The following is an 18,702-nucleotide window of genomic DNA, read 5'->3' as shown; positions in this document are numbered from 1 at the left end:
AGGTTCTGGGGCTGGCGGCCGCGGGGCACGCCGGGCAGCAGGTGGGCCGGCCCTGGGGCGGGGCGGCGGCCCAGCACCCGGAAGAGCAGCCGGCGGAGCGAGCGCAACAGGCGGCCGCCGGGGTTGCCGCGCTCGGGATGGACAAGCTGAAGAAGGTGCTGAGCGGGCAGGACGCGGAGGACCGCAGCGGCCTCTCCGAGGTGAGTGCGCCGGGGTGCTCTCCCGCCTCCCCGTGCCCCGCTGGCCCTGCGGACGCGGGCGGGGACGCCACAGGCCTCCCGGACTTCGTGGACCGCAGCTCTGCCCCTTGTTCCTCCTGCCCTGCGGGCTCAGGTGCGCAGCCCGGCGCCCGCTCTGCGTCCGCACTCGAGTCCTCTAGCGTCCTGCGCCCCTGCAGCCCCTGCGTCCGCGCGGACCCCTGAAGAGGCGGGCAAGCGCGGCCGGGCGGTCCCGCGAGGTCCCGCGGGGTCCTGGCGGCAGTGGCCTCCGTGGGGCTGGAGGGCGCCCGGCGCGCCACGCCCACCGGCCGGGTGCGGTCGCCGCGGAGTAGCCGAGAACTCCAGGGACGCGACCAGCGCCCCGAGTTCTCGGGTCCACGCCCCGCAGCCGGTGTCCCTGGGCTCCCGGAGGCGTGCCTGCTTCCTGGGGTCCGAGGAGCTGGTCCAGGGCCTGTGTCCGCAGCACAGAGCGGTGTGCTTCTGTGTTGGGTGCTTCAACGTCTCGTTTTTCTTGTTGGGAGAGCAGCGTTTTCCTTTTGGTGCAGTCGGTCGCCCGTTTCCGCGTCTGTGGGATCAGGGCCTTGAACCAGAGATGTGGCCTCTGTCCCGGAACCCAGCTCCCGTCCGGCCTGATCAGGTCTCCCGATAGTCCGGCCTGCTTCGTTTATATTGGTCCCTGCATCCTCTCCAGGACACCTCAGGGTGGAGCCTGCTTTCTAAACCTTCACCTCCAATACCAGGAATCCGGTGTTTGAGGAATTGTGGATCCATTTTTTTTTTTTTTTTTTTTTTTTTTTGACATTTCACAACAGCTGGGTGGTTCTTCTTGATCTGTTGCCTTTGTTAATTGGTCAAGGCTCAGGAGTAACTTCAAGTGTCCTTTTTTCTTGACTTTGGGCTTCTGTTAGGAACCATCAAGGGGAACCTCACAGGACCCAAGGAAGGTCTGACCCTGGTGGTTGACCCTCATGCTCCTCTACAGCTTTCTGCCTGCAGGCTGTCGACAAGTGTCTGGAGCAGCTGGGGCCGGAGAGGGACGCTTTCTGTTCTTCTGGAGACTCTCGGGGGTGCAGTGTTGACGGTGGGAGATCTCAGGTGTGAGTGAGCGTTCATCTGGGAAACGCAAGTGTCTGGTTTTACCCTCGGGTCTGAGTGCCTGTGTCTGGTTCAGAGAAGGCTTTGGCCTGTTGTAAGCACAGGCACATGCTGCATTTATTTTTAAAAGATTGGGTCTTTTGTTCTAAAATACTCAGTTTCCTCTTTCGGGGTGAGATTCCTGTTTATGTGCATCATTGTGTGGCACTTCCGGAGTCCTGAAGCCCTGGAAGCATTTTTAGCCAGCTGACCTTGTTTTCAGAGCTGTTTCGACTTAGTTTTCACTTATTAGGTGGGGCCTCTTTTAAAATCTTGCCAAAAATATGATCATCTCACATTTTCCGTGATTTGAGTCTGGTAATGGTGGAGGTTTCTGTGGTGAAATTTATTTTGTGTGGTGAGTCGGACTAGGGTGGCCTTAAAAATATTTTCAAATCCAATTACGTACCCTGTCAGAGGTCACCAGAGATGTTTTAATTTTTTATTTTTATGGTTTAAGTGTAAGCCATAAGAGCATGAGTTGCTCTGCGGCCCCCATTTCCCCAGGTACTCTCGATTGCGTGGCTGTCTCCTGAGCCTCCTGGCCAGCTCTCTAATTGCCACCTCACCTTCCAAAACACGCCAGAAGTTTCAGTGAACTTCTTTCTGAAAGTGTAGGTTTTGTGTTTTCTACAAAGGCTTCTGGGACACAGGAATGAATGGCACCTGACCGTAAGACCGGAGTGAAGCAGCCTGCCTCCCTGAGACAGCCTCAGCTGCGCTTCTTGGCCAGAGCTCCTCTTCCCTCCACGACCTGGAGTCAAAGGGACCTTTGTGCCCCACTGCCCGTCGGTGCGGGAGCAGGTTGCTAGCCGCCCAGCACCGCTTCTGCAGCTGTGGTTCGGAGAGAGCTCATGTCAGCAGAGTTCATTTTCATGAACTGGGAAAAGGGAGAGAGTTCACTTTCACCGAGTCCAGTTGGGAGAAGTGGAGCAGCAACTTCCTCCCTCCCCTACCAAGTGTGCAGGGAGGAGAACTCGCAACCACGGCAGTGGAAAACACAGTGGCGAAATTCACCCCTTCTCCGCCCATTTTGGCAAAAGTAACATTTGGATAGAGTCAGCTGAGGGACCTGGACACCAGATGTCACTCTCCATCCTGAAGGGAGGAACCAGAAATGGATTTTTGGCAGAACTCCCTTCTCCTGCCAGTGTTTGATTTTTACCAGGGCTGGAATCCCCGGTCCTCTTGGTCTGTCCAGTTCTGTCTGAATGCCAAGGCCAGTTCAAATCTTACATTTAACCTTGTGGTTCATCCTCTTACTGAAACAAGGTTGAATCCTTTTGAATATCCTTGCCAATGCCAAGTGGTTCTTGGGGGGCACATGCCAGCCGGGCCTCCTGCTGCCCTTGCTTGCCCCTGCTTCTCCTGGTGAGCGAGTTCTGTGCTCTTGCACTGGTAGGAGGAGTGTAGCCTTTCATTTTATTCTCACCATGGAGGGTGGTGTCATGGGTTAGTTAGAAGTTGTCTGACTCCATGGGGCCCAGGAAGCCTGATGACAGAACCTCAGATGCCTTATTTTGGAGCCAAAGGGAGTTAAAAAGTGGACTCCTGGAGTGGGTGGGGTGTCCCCAGTGTGGGTGCAGATGGCTCCTCTGTCAGTTCTAATGCTGGGCTTCCTGCTGTGTGTCCCAGGGCAGCTGTGCCTCTGCAGGTTGTATGTGGCTGAGGTTTCTGCAAGTGTTCTGTGTGGTGTGGTCACGAGCCCAGTTTCAGTCATGTGACTACCTGGGAGTGGGAGTGGGAGGAGGACCCTTCTGATGACATAGCTGCCTTCCTCCTGAGTGGCGATTAAGCTATCTGTAGTAGTACCTGCCAGACCGGGGACCTCTGCCTCTTCTCTTCACGCTTCTGGTTTGACAGGTTGAAAGCAGGTCCCTGAGCTGAGGGAGTCAAGACTGAGGGCCTGGCCAGTCTAGTGATCCCGGCAGCCTCTGCCGCCACCTGGCTTCCTACACTAGTGGGCTAGAAGTGTGGTAGGCACTTCGACCACCATTGGGTGGAGTCTGCTGGTCACACAGGACTCCTGGCCGCCCTGACATGGCTTTGGTCTCTGGTGGCAGCTGCCTGTGTCCAGCCGTGAGTGGCTTGCCCTCTTGCATCAGGGGTCTGCCTATGAAGGGCCGCAGTGCGGAGACTTGGTTGTCATCAGTGTCCTGGGAAGAGAACTCTTGGGAGCTGCTTGTAGGTCCTGACTCAGCTGGGTTTTCTAGAATCTTGGCTTCCCCTGAACTTTGCTCTGGAAGGGGGTTAATCATGATGGCGTGGCATCAGGATGAGCAGGACGGTGACTAATTAACAGATATCCGTCCTGCACCTGTGAATTCAGCATCTGTGTGGAGAACCAACGGTGCAGGTGAGTCCTGGTGAGGATGGTGGCCTTTGCATTCCGAGGCCCCGGGGCTGCGGAGTGGCAGCCAGGCTGGTGGGTTTAGGGAGGAAGACCAGTGGCCCTGCTGCGAGGGCTGAGGCCTTGCTGGTGGAGCTCGCGCCTTTCCAGCCGTGGTCCCGCTGCTGGGACGTGGGAGGCTGTGGCTACGCTTGGCGTGGCTGGCCCGCCTCTCCGTTTGGGTGAGGCAGGAATCTCCATCTCTGGAGACGCTCCACGGAGGCTCCGGATGCTCCCGGCCGCTGCTGGAGAGGAGACTGTGGTCTGGTGAGCGTGTGCAGCCCGAGGAGAGCTGGATGGAGGCCTCCTGTCGCCGTGGGCGCGTGGGACTCTCTTCCCTGCCTTCCCTGACGTGGGCTGAGGCCACTTCTGATTGTCGGGTGTGCTGTCTTTGCCGATCCGACTACACCTCCGTGTGATTGTTTGCTTTCCAGGTTGTGGAGGCCTCCTCCTTAAGCTGGGGCACCAGGGTGAAAGGCTTCATTGCGTGTTTTGCCATAGGGATTCTCTGCTCACTGCTGGTAAGTCCCCCCGACCTCCTTTGCTGTGTCCCCCCTTCCCTCGCCTCCTTTTCTCTTTCACTCTTCTCTCAAATTCACAGCTAGGAGGAGCGGGGGTCGGGGAAGGTCGCCTCACAACCTTGCTCTGCCTTTGCTTCCAGGGGACTCTGCTGCTGTGGGTGCCCAGGAAGGGACTGACCCTCTTCGCGGTCTTTTACACCTTTGGCAACATCGCTTCCATCGGGAGGTGAGCACTGTTTAATTCAACCCTGATCCGTCCTTGACGGGAGGGCGGCTGTGGGCGGTGCTGCGGGGACGGCTGCTCCGACAGTCCTCAGGGTCTGCAGAGGCAGTCGAGCGCCTGGGTCACAGCCTGTTGTTCCGGAACATCTGTCTTCATTATGTGAAGCAACACTCGGCACTGTGCTCATGCGGGCCAGGGAACGGGCAAGCGGCCTTGGAGTGGTTTCTCCAGGGTTTGCAGCCCAGCCTCGCCATTGCTGCCAGAGACTGCGCCATGGCCGCAGGGGAAGCTGGTCATTGGTAGTGCCAGGCCATCCCAGGCTCACGCGCTGGGCGGCTGGAGGGGGGCAGCTGCTCTGGGGCAGGTCAAGCTCACTGCTCCGAAGGTTTGGCCGCACCTGGGCTGCCTCCCCAGCGGGGGTGTGGGCCTGGCCTCTGCCTGAGTGGCCACAGGAGCCCGGGCCTGCTCATCTTTCCTGCCTTCCCTTCGTGTCTCTGTAAGAGGCTTCAGAGTCCTGGGGTCCAAGTTCCTGGCCCCAAGGCTTGGCGCTGACTCTGCTGCCTTCTCCTTCCTCTGTCCCCATGGCCACTTGTCCCTCACTGGTTGACTTTTATGCTCACTGGGTTAGCATTGGTCACTCTGCTGGGCCCTGAGGCTGTGATGACAGGCACAGTTTGGTGCTGGCCTAGTGGAACCCATGGGTCAGTCAGTCATACACAACAGAAGGCTGATGACACAGCAGGATAGGGAGAGGGACTCTCGGGAGGGGCCCTGGCCCCACCTGGCCGGGGTCAGGGGACCTCTGGGAGCGGGTGGTGTCTGGGCTGGCCTGAGTTCTGGCTGTACCCTGTCTCCTGAACTGCTGCCACACACTCTGCGGAATTCCCTGCCTCCTGGATGGCCCTGTGGACCTGTTCATTTGTCGTCCCTCGTAGCTCCCTGTCCCCTCTACACACGGGATCCAAGCTCCTCAGCCCGCATCCAAGCAAGGCCTTCGAGACACAACTTAGCTGGCCCCTTCGGTTTCTCCAGTCCTCTCCGTGCCTTTCTGGGCCGTTTTCTCTGCCTGGGTTGCTGTCCCACCCCACCTCCCCTGGTTTTGGGGATATGTGCCCATTTGTCAGGACCGGGTCCTGAGGTTCCCTTTTCTGCGAGACCTCTCCTGATTCCCTCTTGCCCAGAATGGGTGACCTCCTCCTGGGGGCTCTGGCTGCCCTGTCTGTACTCACAGCTTTCCACCGCCTGACTTGTCACTGTAAGCCACTTGACAGGGGCTGTGCCTTGACTCCCAGGTCCCCTGCGGTGCAGAAACCCAGCTCTGCGGCAGGAGAAGGTGGAATGATGGTTGAGTGTTGACACCTGGCACCTTCTCAACCCTAGTTTATCAATGCTTCCGGCAGGAGGGTGCTGGCCCTTGGGCATTGACTGTTGTCACTAAGGCCTTTTCAAATACTAGCTTTTGTTGGCAGCTTTCTTTGGGCGACGGTGCAGTCTGCACTGAGCACGCTTACGTGGGTATGTTACTTAGTCCTAAAGAGCTGGTTAGCAGATCTTCACGGGTGGACACTGCCCGCACTGCATAGGGAAAGAAGGGAATGGCTGTTTCCTGCCTGTTGCTAGGGTTTGTGGCCTCACCTGCCACCTGTCCTGTTTTTGTGTACGTGCTGCTTGTAGGTTTTAGGACAGCCTGGCTGTTGCTCGTACTCAGAGTTGGTGGAGGAGACCCCTATGGGCTCACGCCCTGGAGCTGAGAGCAGCCTGCGGTTCAAGCTGTGGCCTCAGGGAGCTTCAGAGAGAGCAGACTGACTTCCAGAAGTTTTCGTTTTTATCGAAGCCTTGGTAGCTGATGTCGTCTGCTGGTTGGTTGTGTCAGTGTGATCTGTCCTGAGCTCCCACCGCAGTGACACCACGCGGGCGTTTCCCGGGACTCAGGAACGTGGCTGACACTGGCCCTGGCCTCGGTCTGTCGGCTGGGAGGCTCTGCTTCGCTTGAGCTCACCCTCCCTCACCAGCCCCCAGGTTCTGGTCACCAGGACAGCTTGCCTGGTGTCTTTCAGAGTAGGCCTGGGGGTGAGTGCCAGCGCCGTTGGTGCCAAGCTGTGTGATCTCGGATGAGGAAATCGACCTTTCTGAGTTCATTCTCACAGCTCTAAACGGGTGTCATGATATGCACTCAAGGGTTTTGAGGAATAGTGTATATTGTATCTGGTATTCAGCAAGCATTCAATGAGGAATGGATGATGTCGTCGTTGAAATGATTCCCTGGAGAGTATGAGAGGAAACGCCCCACTTGTGAACATGGCCACCCTAAGGAAGGCGTGGCTTTGGAGCCTTTCGGATGGCCTGTTTCGCGGGTGGGTGGTTAAGGAGGCATCTAAGAGAGGGCTTGGCTAACGCAGTGGTGTGCGGGTGGCTCTAGGGTCCGTCCGCACCCACAGCCCGGCCCTCTCTCCTTTACTGGTCAAGTGGCCTTGGGTGCGGAACCCGGGCTTCCCTGTCCTCCTCTGTAGGGTGAGTGCAGTCATTGTTGGTTGGTGGATTAAAGGAGAGTTGTGCCCAGAGGTGCCATGTGCACAGCGCCCCCCTGCCCGCCCCTGCACAGAGCAAGGGCTTTCCAAGGTCAGCTGCCCTTGCTGCTGTTGCTGCCAGAGGGGTTCAGGGCGGTGACTGTGCGTGCCTACCGTGGTGGTTCTGAACGGCTCGTGTGTCTTTGCCTCCCAGTACCATCTTCCTCATGGGGCCCCTGAAGCAGCTGAAGCGCATGTTTGAGCCGACGCGTCTGATCGCGACCATCCTGGTGCTGGTAAGGGCTGCATTTTTGCTGGACTTCTCACATGGGCGTTTTTATTTCTGCTGCGCAGATTAGTCTTTCTTACCTCGAGGACCCCCTCCACCGCCCCTGCCCTCCTCCATTACACTACACAGTTCCTGCAACCACAAGGCAGAAGGCTGGTCTTCCTCTTCTAATTGCCAGGCCTGCCTCCCCAGCTGTTCCAGTTGGTGTCTCGGTGCTGCAGTTCCACAAAGCACCTGTAGAGGGCGCTGCCTGTCACACTGGCCCACCCCTTGGGCAGGCAGGACCGCACACAGCCAGAGCCCGAGGTCAGAAGCCGCAGTGTCTTCTAGATCCGTACTGTTCCTGTCAGTTTTCCTGAAGTGAAGTGGCCGTTTGTGGCCTGTCGTCCTCGTGCCCTGCTCTGGCAGAGCTGCCTGTAGTGTGGTCATTCCTTCCTGTCCCTCCACCCAGAATTCCTCTCCCTTTGATCTGGTTTTCCATGTGGCTGTCAGAACCATTCCGGACCCACTCTCTGGACTTCTGGTATAGTTCTGTTTTGCCACCTTTGGACTTAGATCAGCACTTTTATTTTTGATTTCATTTATGTGCCTCTCATTCATCCAAACAGGTAAATTCTCGAGGCCACGGACGCATTTGCTGTCCTCTCAGGGCGCAGAGCGTGGTCAGGACATGCTGGCCAAGTGGTCGCTGGTGTAGGTGTGAGCTGAGCGGCATGCTGGTGGCTCAGGGGCCGTTTGCTCTTGGCCAGTCCCAGTGTAGCTGACTGGGATGGCCTCTTATGGACAGCTTTCTAAGGTGCCCAGGGAGTGTCAGGTGACATGCACAGTTGTCTGCTTGCTGTCTGCGATCAACATCTCCTGATGACCTTCCTGCTCCAGGGATGGTGTTAGGAAGAGTCAGAATACAGAGCTTTTGTGAGGCTCACTCTAGGGTGCTGGAGTGAAAAGAGGGATGGATGTGTGGGGGGGCCAGAAGTGCAACTTTTGTTTGCTGGGATGGATTCTGAGAAATGTCACCATGTTGGAGCGTCTTTCTCTTTTCAGTCTGCACAAATCCTGCATGGGGACTTGTTTTCCTGGGGATTTTAACTCGTGCCACATGTGGATGCTCAGACAGTTAAATGCTGTGATGCGAGGGTGTGTTTGGTTGCTGTGACGATGCTCGCTGGTGCCTGCTGGAGTTGTCAGAGTGACGTTTCTCTTGCCATGTCTCCTGGGGTTAATCAGTGGTGCTCCTCTCTCCCTGCAGTTGTGCTTCGCCCTCACCCTGTGTTCTGCCTTTTGGGTAAGTGTGACCTGCACGTCCTCGTCTGTGGCTTGTTCCCTTGCCACGTGCTTTCCTGTGACCACCTTGTTTTCCTTGCAGTGGCGTAACAAGGGACTGGCGCTCATCTTCTGCATTCTGCAGTCCTTGTCCTTGACGTGGTGAGTAACCTTTTAAACAGCGCTCTCCCACGCAGACCCCTGGCTGGTGCTGCTGACGGAGGTGAGGCCGTGTGCTGTGGGGGAGGCTGGGGAGCACAGGAGCTCCCCATTTGCAGAGTCTCTGTGAGGCGGAGTTGGCTCCAGAGCCAAGCCCTTGGCCTAGGCCCTCTGCCAGTAGGTGGCAGCAGTGGTCCTGAGTGGGCCCTGGAGGCTGGCCGCTGAGCCCTTGTTGATTTTGAGTCGTACAGATGTTATTAAACCACTCATGTCCGGTAAGTACGAGGACCATGACAGTATCTAAGGGCTGGTAAAAAGAGGCTGTGAGTCAAATAGACATGAGCAGAAAAGGAAAGTGGTGAGAAAAATACTGAGTGTCACACTTGTGATGGAATGAATCATCTAACAGAAGGACAAAGGGCGTTGTCAGCAGGAGACAAGGGGCGGTGACGAAATGGGAAACGGGGTGGCCGTGGGCGGCAGGATCAGCGTGGGCACTGTGCCTGCTGCTGTTGGAAGTTCAGTCAAAGCCTCGGAGCTGTAGCCCGAGGGCCAAGCCCGGTGAAGGCGACCGGAGGCGCGGCTTTGCAGACCATGGGTGGCGCTGGGGTTCATGCTCCTGCAGACCTACACACCGTCAGAGCCAGGGGTGGTGGCACGGGTGGGATTATAGCTCCAGAGTTCTCGAGGGATGGTGTCTGCTGGAACAGTTTCAGCGTAGGCGTGACGATCTCTTGGGAAAAGTGTTCCGTACGGTGAATAGCACCGGGAGGATGTGGGCATCTTCGAGGTCTCCAGGGCCAGCGAACCATTGGGTAGGATAGGCCTGGAGACCGAGCCCAGCACCTGTCCCCCTCCTGTGTCGTGGACTCAGCATAAGTATACCTCCCACTGCTGGTGGAAGTACCGTGTTCACCAGGCCTTGTGCTTGTGTGTGGACAGGGCAGGGTGTGGAGAGGGTGCCGTCTGATTTTAATGTGACGCGTTTTACTGGTGGGTGCTGAAAGGCCTGGCGTGGTGGCTCATGTTTGTGTTTTAGTGTTCTGGGCACAGAAATGGGGAGCCACGTGCACCCATCCCTTTTTGCTTTGGACTTTTGCTGGCAAAGTCACTTTGAAAGGGCATCAGTCACACGGGCTCAGTGAATGACACGTCCCGACTGCTTTCCTCAGGGCTGGCCAGCTTGCGTCTGCCCGGCCGCGTAGGGCTGCAGCCTCCGCCTGCGTGGTTCCGGCTGGTGACCTGGGCTGGCTGGGCCTCGCCTGTGGGACTCGAGTTGTAGCCTCGATACGTTCTCATCCATGGAGTAGTAGGAACTCTTTTCTCTGTTCTTTCCTTTTTCTTTTTTTTAATTATAGGAGCAGAGCCGACAGTTTATCTCATTTGGGTCAAAGTTAAATTCTTTTGAGGGTTTATAAAATTTTAGAGGGTCACTGTTGTGGATTTTGTTTGCAATTCTAGAACAGGGCTTCCGTGCCACCTGGGAGTCTGGAATCGCCTCTTGGGTGCTCGCTGCTGGCTCGTTTGGTTAAGCAGCACCCCAGTAAGGCTGAGGTTGGAGGACTTGTCTCCACGTGGTTCTCTGTCCCCTCCTGTGGTCACTGAGCTCTGCAGGTGGCTTGGCGAGTGTGCACACGTGCATGTGCACTCACACCCGGCCACGGCGGGGCTGGTCTGGGGAGGGCATGTGGTGCTCCGGTGCTCAGGAGCGCTGTGTCATCTCCCAGTCTTGTCATCGGTTTGACCTCTTGCTTCTCATTGCAGGTACAGCCTTTCCTTCATACCATTTGCCAGGTAAGCCTAACGGTGTATTTGGAAACATAATTTTCTGTCATTGTGAGCAATGATATGCCTGCAAAGTGCCTTAAAAGTTTAGTTTCAGAGAGAATGTGTTATTTTATTTCTCTTTATTAAGAGTCTGTGGGCCCAAAAGCCAAAGGCGCCTCTCTGTCTTATGGTGTAGTAAGTCGGGGCCACGCTTCCCGACCCCAGCTGCACCCCTGACACGGTGCCTTCCCGCCCGCCAGCTCCTGCTTTTGTGAGTGTTCCACTGTAATGTGCTGTGCATATACTTATCACCCTGTTAGCCTGTAGCTTTGAGTAGGCTTTTCTGCTTTTTTAAGGTGAACATTGATTCAAATCACTGGGCAAGAGATGGCGGGGTCTGGAACTGTGCTTATTTTCTTATGGTGTCCCACTCAGGGGAAGGTTCCCGAGGAGCATGTGAAGGGACAGTAAGCAGGAGCAGGACCGGAGGGCCTGGGCATCCTGTCAGCAGTCCCTTGACAACCGCGGTGGCTGGCCGTCATCCCCAGAGCCCCCTTCTGTCTCGGAGGTTCCCTGAGCCGAACCGCCTGCCACAAGCACTTTCTAAGGGGCCTCTCCAGACTGGCCTTTGGGATCTCGGACTCCGGTTGTTCTAACGCAGCCATTGATTTCCATCCTCCTCTATCGTTACCTATTAACCAAAGGCCGTCTTTTCCCTGCTTGTGTTGAAATGAACGCTCATGCGTGAGCGGGAAAGGAGGCAGGGCAGCCTGGCGCCTTGCGCCCCGGGCGTCTTGCAGACTGGTGTAAGGAGCTGGGCAGTGGTGGTTAGATGGGCTAACACGCCCATGGAGCTGGAGCAGCTGGGGCTTCGCACGTAGGATCTAGGAGCGCGGGGGTCGTGAGATGCTCCCGCAGCTTGGCCACTTTGGGCCGTGGAGGCTTGTCCGAGAAGGGTGTGGGCAGGGATGTTGTGAGGTTTGGGACCTGAAGTTGAGAGCCAGAGCCCACCACGTCTGAGTGCCTAACCAGGTGTCCGTTAGCCTTGGGGCCCAAGGCAGCCATCTAGTTTGCAGGCCCCAGTGCAGAATGAGAGCATGGGCAGCTTACTCAGTCGAGCAAGGACGTGGAGGCACTGACAGGAGGCTGCTACCAAGACGTGGACGCTTCTGGTTCAGGGCCCAGTGCGCAGGTCTGCCGTGGAGCTGGCCCTGCGTGGTGTCTCAGGCCTTCCCGCTTGGCTGGTCAGCACGTGCGGGCCTTCTGTGTGGGGTAGGCAGCTCAGGGCATGCTGTTGGCAGCAGTGAGCCTCCTGTGCTGAGCAGCTGAAACTCCCCGTGCTGGGAGAGGAACAGGAGTGGGGTCTCACCATGAGGAGCCTTGGGGTGGTGATGTCCCATGCATCTTTGTGTCTTTCCTTCCTAGGGACGCTGTGAAGAAGTGTTTTGCCGTGTGTCTTGCATAATACACTGCCAGAGCTGTGGAAGGCACCGGGATGGAAGCCAGTGGACGTCTTTGTAAATATCCTCCAAGCCTGTGTCTGTAAGACACGTGCCTTTTATCTTGCAGTCTCAACATTTGAGGGTTCTGCCTTTGGAAGCAGTGACACGTTCCCACACCCAAATGCCTGTCGCACAACCTGAGAGGTGGGTTCTGCATCTCATGGAGCAGAATCTTCCTCTCTCACTGTTGCCTCTTTGGCTGCTGTTGCACTGAGTTCCCATAAATAAAAACCTTGCTAAACACCAGCAGATGAGCCTCGGGAGCCAGGGAGTCCCCGCGGGCAGGAGGAGCTCCACCTGAGCTCACAGGGTGCAGCCGTGGGGACAGAATTGTGGGGCCAGCCAGGCGTTCGCAGACTTGTCCCTCCACACGGAGCCTGGCACTGCTGCCTCCCGCAGCACGGATGTTCTTCTGTCCTGGGAACTGAGAACAGGCATGGTCCTTAGGCCTGAGCCCTGGAAAGCCTGGCCACGGAGAGAAGCAGAGTGAGCACCTGCTGGTGGCGGTGCCGTGTCTTGACCTGGACCTGGCGCTGCTGTTCAGAAGCGCCGCTGACTGGGGACTGTCTTCCTCAGTGTCGGGAGCAGACTCTCTCGGCCTCCTGACCCCGCCCGTTTCTGTCCTCGTCACCTCCTGGCCCAGGTGGAGGGAGAACCGCAGCAGTAGCACACTGCTGTCTCTGGACGGGGGCTGTCGGGAGGGGAACGTGTCGCTGCTCCCTGCAGAACCTTTTCTTGATTTTATTTTCTGTCCTCCCCTGGAGTGGGGCCAGGGTCGAGCAGGGCAGCAGGAGGTAGGCATGTCTGCCCAGCCTCCCTCACGTGGTCCCTGTGTGGGCACTCAGCCTGTGCTGGGGACGCTGGGAGGACTCTGGGCTGCAGGTGGTCAGGTCTTAGCCTGCACCTGACCACGTGCTTCCATGTTTGTGGCTGTCTGGTCCTCGCGAGAGGCCGAGATGAGCAGGGCCTGTCTCTCCCTGTGCAGTTGGGAAATTGAGACCAGCCTCCGCCTCCCCCGGGCAGCGCCTGGGCGGGCTTGGTCATGCCTCCCTGCCCTCCCAGTACTTGATTTGCTTTCTGCAGCCTGGCCCGTGCCTTCCTGGCCCGAGTGTCTTAGGCCACTGGCGCTGCCTCCTGCTCGCCCCAGCCCTGCCCTTTCTGACAGCCTCTTCCAGGGTCTCTAGGGTTCACTGTTCCCTCTCAGCTGCTCAGCACCGCCTGACTGTCAGCAGTGTCCTGTCTCCATCAGCCAGAGTCCCCGGCACTCCAGGACCTCCACATCCACCCTGCACGTGGAGTCTCTCTGGGTTTTCCTTTTTGCTGTTTACCCAGGACCATGCTGTGGCACCTCCAAACCAAAGGCAGTGACCACTGGTTGTCTCCTTGCTTGGGGCTGTGAGCTCAGGCTACCTGGTTTCTGCCTGTGACCTGGAGAGGTGAGGGCAGGCCAGGTGCCGGCCCCTTCTAGGCTGCCCAAGGCCCTGCTGTCCTCTACCTGCCCTGAGCCAGGAGCGAGAGTACTTGCTACCCTCTGGCTTTTGTGGGTGTTTTCATGTCCCAGAGGGACATGAGGCGAGGTGGGCTTCAATTGGATGGAGTGACACATGTGAACCCTGACCCCTCCTTGCCCTTTGCAGTGGCTGGGCTGGACGCTGCAGGACATGAGGCTGAGATGCCTTTTAAGGTGTCACCCACTGTCTAGCATAGTGGCAGCGAATGCAGGCTTAGAAGTCACAGGGGTCTGAGTGTGAGCTGGACCCCATCCAGACTAGGGTCTTGTTGAACAGGTTGCTTAGTGTCTTCCCTCCGTCTGCTCTGCGTACAGATAGTGAGGGTGGTGCTTCCTGCTGGCAGCTGCCCGGGGCCGGAGAGATGTGCCAGGGCCCAGCTGGGCTGAGCACCCCCTGTGAAGGGCAGGGTTACTGCTTTGTCTTAGAGATACTGGTGACCCCAGAAGTGACAGGAACTGTGTGTCCTGCACTGTGAACGCTGCCACACGTCCTCTCGATGTTCACAGTGACTGCCAGCAAGCTGTTGTCCCCTCATCATGGAGAAGCCGCTGCTCCAGGGAGGCCAGCCCTTCCCAGCTCCCTCCAGAAAAGGGCACCAGGGGGAGTCCTGGGCAGGCCCCTCCCTGACTCTCCTGGCCTCTGGCGGCTTGCCAGACAGCTCTGGTGAGAGCACTGGGCAGCCTCTGCGTGGTCCTGCCTCCCTGGATCCCGCACACGCCCCAGCTTTCCCTTCGGTCGCCTCCTTCCTTGTTTCGCTTGGAGAGGAAGAGATCCACTTCCCTCTGCGCTGTCTGTACAACCTCGCGGGTGAGGCGGAAGTTCAGGGTTGGGGCTGTAGACCCGCGGCGGGCTGCCGTGGACCCTGCCCGTTCACTGCTGGGTGAAGGAGGCACCTGTGATGGAGGAGCGGAGGGGCCGTCTGCGGGGCTCTCGTGTGGCGGACGTGCTTGCCCAGCCGGGGCTGTGCTTCCCACTGCGCAAGCCCTTGCCCCTCTCTTGGCTGGGCCGCGGGCTCTGTGAGCACTGCCCTGGGAGCACTGCCCAGTCCCTGCTCCAGGCTCTGAGGCCGCTCGTTTGGTACCAGGCAGGTCGGGCACCAGCTTCCTGCCTCTGCCGCTGTCTTGCAGGAGGCGCTCAGGAGCCTTGGTTCTCCTCTGAGTGGCTGCTGCTCAGACCCAGCGAGGTGGGCCCCTGGGTGGTCTCTCAGTGCTGGAGCATCTACCCAGCAGGCTCGTATAGTGACTTGGTGGCTCGTGTGCCTGAGTGCCACTTCCTGTCTGTCAATCACTGTATGTGGAGAGAGCGAGAAGCAATGGAGTTGCCTTCCACAGAAAGGACAGTTAGCAAGCGGGCCTTACCTTAGAGGGGTGTGGGGTCCCCTGGCGTGGCCCTGCTTCCCACAGCCCGCGAGCAGGGCAGTGCTGCAGGGCCAGTGCTGAGGCGGGCAGGATGCCCCAGGAACCGAGCAGGGCCCTGAGGCCAAGGGTTCCCTTTCCCTCGAGACAGCCTGCGCAGGCCTCCCTCATCTCTCAGGTGAGTCTGACCAGAGTCACTTGTGGGATTATAGCAAATCCTTCAACCCAACCTAAAACCTCATTTCAGCAAAAAAAAAAAAAAAAAAAAAAAAAAAAAATCAAGTGTTTAAAGGTATGTGAAGCTGTTTGCTAGAACTTTTGGCATAGTTTTTAAAATTTACTACACATCCAAGATATTTATTTTTGTAATTTTGACACATGCAAGAGTTTATAGATAGTATTTTTAAAAAAGCAAATTGACTCTCAGCTGAAGTTAAATGCAGATTTGTCTGTTTAATCCCTAAAACCTTTGTCCCCCTCTTCTCCCCACCAACCCCAAACAACGTAGAAGGCTAAATTTTTGCTGAAGAGGTTGGTCAGGAGGCCATCCTTCAAAGTACTTTCCAGCACAGAGTTCTGTGCAGTCCTGGAACCCTGGGTGCTTTGGTCTGGTGAAGAGGAAAGTGCAGGGGACTCGTGTGACCAGGTCACTCAGGTAGGACGTTGGGTTGCACTTGGTTATTTCCAGGTGCAGGGGTGACGCTCCCCAGTGCTCCCTGCCGACCCTGGAGCGAGGCCCCGTTGGGTCAGGTTGCAGTGAGGCTAGTGGGACCTGGCAGCCTTCCCAGCGGGAGCTGCCAAGCGAGCCAGTTGCTTTCTAAGGACAAGCTGATGGGAAGCAGCCCCGTGCTTGCTGTGGGAATGGGGTCTGTCCGCAGCAGCGTAATGGTGAGGCTATGTGTTCACAACAGAGCGACATCACTGTGTCTAATAAGCAGCCCCAGAAGGAAAGCAGCAGCAGCAGCCCCATGGGTGGTCCGACACAATGGCGACTGCCCACCAGAGCCCTCTCCTGGGTCCGCAGAGTGTGAATAGAGACTGGCACTGGGCCAGTGTGCTGTGCCCGTCCAAGATCCCGCTACAACAGGAAATGAGTTTACATTTGACTTCGTGATCTTTCTGCCATGGAAACCATTCATTTTGCCTTTGTATTTGCTTGACTTCGCAACCTTGAATGAGGAAAGGAAGAAGAAACCCTCTGAACTCTGATCCGTTGATTGTGTAAATTCTGGATGTGAAGTTGGGACTGAGGGTGTTCAAAAGCCTATGGTGAGGGCTCGGGTGCAATCCTTGCCTAGCATGCGCCAGACCCTGGGTCCAACTCCCAGCACCACCAAAAAAAAGCCTTTGGTGAATTTGTGTGCCTCCTGCCTCAGAACACTGCAGGACGCCTGTTCTAAGGTGACAGACTTCTAAAACACTTTACTACAACATGAATCAGTTTTTTTATAATTGCATAGATACAACTAATTTTGAATGCTACTTACTGCATAGCTGAATTTTTGTATCCAGAAATATATGCTTGAGAATCTTTCATATAATACTGTTTTCTTTTTTTTAACCTACTTCAGAGAGAAAGAGTTGCTGTCAACCATGCTCTTTCCTCTTCCCCTCGCCCCCAATAAACGGTAGCGTTATGATCTTAAGAAATCGAGTGGTGTCTCTTATTTGTCTGTTTCCCAGGAATCACTAAACCCCATGAGTATTGTACAACTCTAAGAAAAGACCACATCTTTACTCTGAGTTCTGAGTGTGTAGCACACATTGTAGGCACTTAAAAGGACCCTCCCTCCCCACATTGACATGTTGTCCTGTTTTTTAAGTGATTGGGGTTTAACTTGGGTCTGAGGACAGTTTTGAAGGTTTTCAAAGAGTAAGAAAATTTCTTAAATGTGTATTTTGGAATATTCCTGCCTTTGTAACTGGTTTAGTTATTTTATATAAACTAGGTTATCAAATTAATCGGCAGAAAGTTGTTCATGTTTCCTTATTCTTTTAGTATCTGTAAGATTTTTACTTTTTTTTTTTGTTGTTGCTGATATTAGCGTTAAAAGAAAAACAGACTGGTTCAATTTAACGAAATTTACTTGAGCAAGAAAACAATTCTAGAACTGGGCAGCACTCCAGAACAAATATGAATGGAATACCCCACCCCTTACACCCCACCAGGTGTGGGGTTATATTTATGGCCAGAGAAGAGGAAGTGATACACAAAATCAAGATTGGTCACAGTTGGCATTTGCCGGATGTGCATATTGTCTGATCAGTCGGCAGCCTGTGACTGGCTGAGACTCAGTTGCTTGGTCATAGGGGTATGCTCTTGGCGTACCCCTGTTGACACGTTAGACTAGAGTCCCGTTCATCATGTACAGAGCCTGCACTGGGCCAGACTTGTCAGTCAGGTGCAGAGGCTGGTTTAGGCCAATGTATTCCAGTTCAACTTTGGTTATTTGAGTTATCTCTCTTTTTACCTTAATCAGTGTAGCTAGAGGTTCATTAGTTTTTAAAATTATCATTTCAAACACAAATCATCCTGTTACGAATTGAACATATGTTTAGCAAAGGAAGACGTGAGTGGTCAACAAACATGTAATAAATTATTGTATTATTGATATAGAATTTAAAAGAATAAAACAAAGATTATTCCTAGCTGTTGACATTATAGTGAAAAGCAAGAGGTCATTTGTGTAACAGGGTTGTGATTATTTTGAGAGGGGCAGCAAGGTGGTGATTGGGAGGAGACCAGAGTACTTCTGGGTGCCAAACATGCCTTCTCATCAAGTGGTAGTTACCTGGTGTCTGAGCAGTCAGAGTACTGAGGTTTTTGTGTGCATTTCTGAAGTTTTACGGTTAAAAGAGCCAATTTCATAGATTTTCACTACTTTTTTTTTTCTCATATTTACCCTGTGGCTAATTCAAAGTGGAAGCTAAAATCGTTGATGTTAAACTTCTTTGGTGGTGTGTGCCTATAATCCCAGCACTTGGGAGGCTGAGGTCCAGACATTTGAGATCATCTTGGGCAAGAGCAAGACCACACCTCAAAATTTTTTTCTAGTACAGTTTGAGGTATAATTTTCCCTCACGTACTGCTTTAGTTGCATCTTGCAAATTTTGATGTGCTTTTATTTTAATTCAGTTCAATATTTTCTTGTTTTCCTATGATGTCCCTGTTGATCTGTAAATTACATACAGGTATATTTAATTTCTAAACATTTTGAGGACTTTACAGATATCTGTTATGACTTTCCAGGAATCACTAAGCCAAAAAAAGACTGCAGTTACAAGTAAAATGAATTCAGTTTCACCGTCGTCAGACCACACGCGTGAATCTTGATTGTCAGCTTGGATTGAGAGACGCCCAGGAATTTCATGAAGTACACTTCTGGGGTTCTGTGAGAGGGCCTACGGAGACGGGTGAGCGACACGCTGGACAGCAAGCTGAGGGGGGACCTGCACTATCCAATGACCTGGGGCCCGGAAGAACAGAAGTGGAGGAAGCCCTAGTGTGGCAGCTTGGGTGGCTGTTGCTGCTGCCATTGCCTGAGACGTCACCCTGTGCCGCTGCAGCCCCACCCTGGACTCACACAGGTGGCTTCCAGGGTGCTTCCGGGCCTCCGCCGCCGACTGGGGCTGCCGCACTAGTCCCTCTTGCTCTGAGGCTTCCTGTTTCTTGAATGGAGTGGCTACTGGTTTCCCTGGCTCTCCAGGGTGCGGGTAACCGTAGTGGGACTACCCAGCCTCTGGTCGTATGAGGCAACCTAATAAATAGGACATACAGAATATAGACGCAGAGCTGTTTTATTGGTTGTATTCGTTTAAAAATGTGACTGATGTACTGAGTGCATCCTTTTATATTCACTGGGC

The 18,702-nt window shown here is 55.1% G+C and overlaps 1 protein-coding gene across 1 annotated transcript; it reads left to right on the top strand.

Annotated features, from left to right (window-relative positions):
* On the top strand, positions 1 to 12,218 carry Sft2d2 (SFT2 domain containing 2). The gene is made up of 8 exons (XM_047521196.1): positions 1 to 200; positions 4,176 to 4,262; positions 4,403 to 4,488; positions 7,207 to 7,288; positions 8,531 to 8,566; positions 8,648 to 8,706; positions 10,468 to 10,497; positions 11,896 to 12,218. The coding sequence occupies exons 1-8, from the start codon at positions 138 to 140 to the stop codon at positions 11,933 to 11,935; spliced, it is 483 nt and encodes a 160-aa protein (XP_047377152.1). The 5' UTR covers positions 1 to 137; the 3' UTR covers positions 11,936 to 12,218.
* Positions 12,219 to 18,702: the final 6,484 nt, after the last annotated feature.

Source organism: Sciurus carolinensis, chromosome 12 (assembly GCF_902686445.1).
Source record: "Sciurus carolinensis chromosome 12, mSciCar1.2, whole genome shotgun sequence".
Classification (NCBI taxonomy): Eukaryota; Metazoa; Chordata; class Mammalia; order Rodentia; family Sciuridae; genus Sciurus; species Sciurus carolinensis.
The sequence above is the reverse complement of the archived record's forward strand: the minus strand, read 5'-3'. Positions and strand labels throughout refer to the sequence as shown.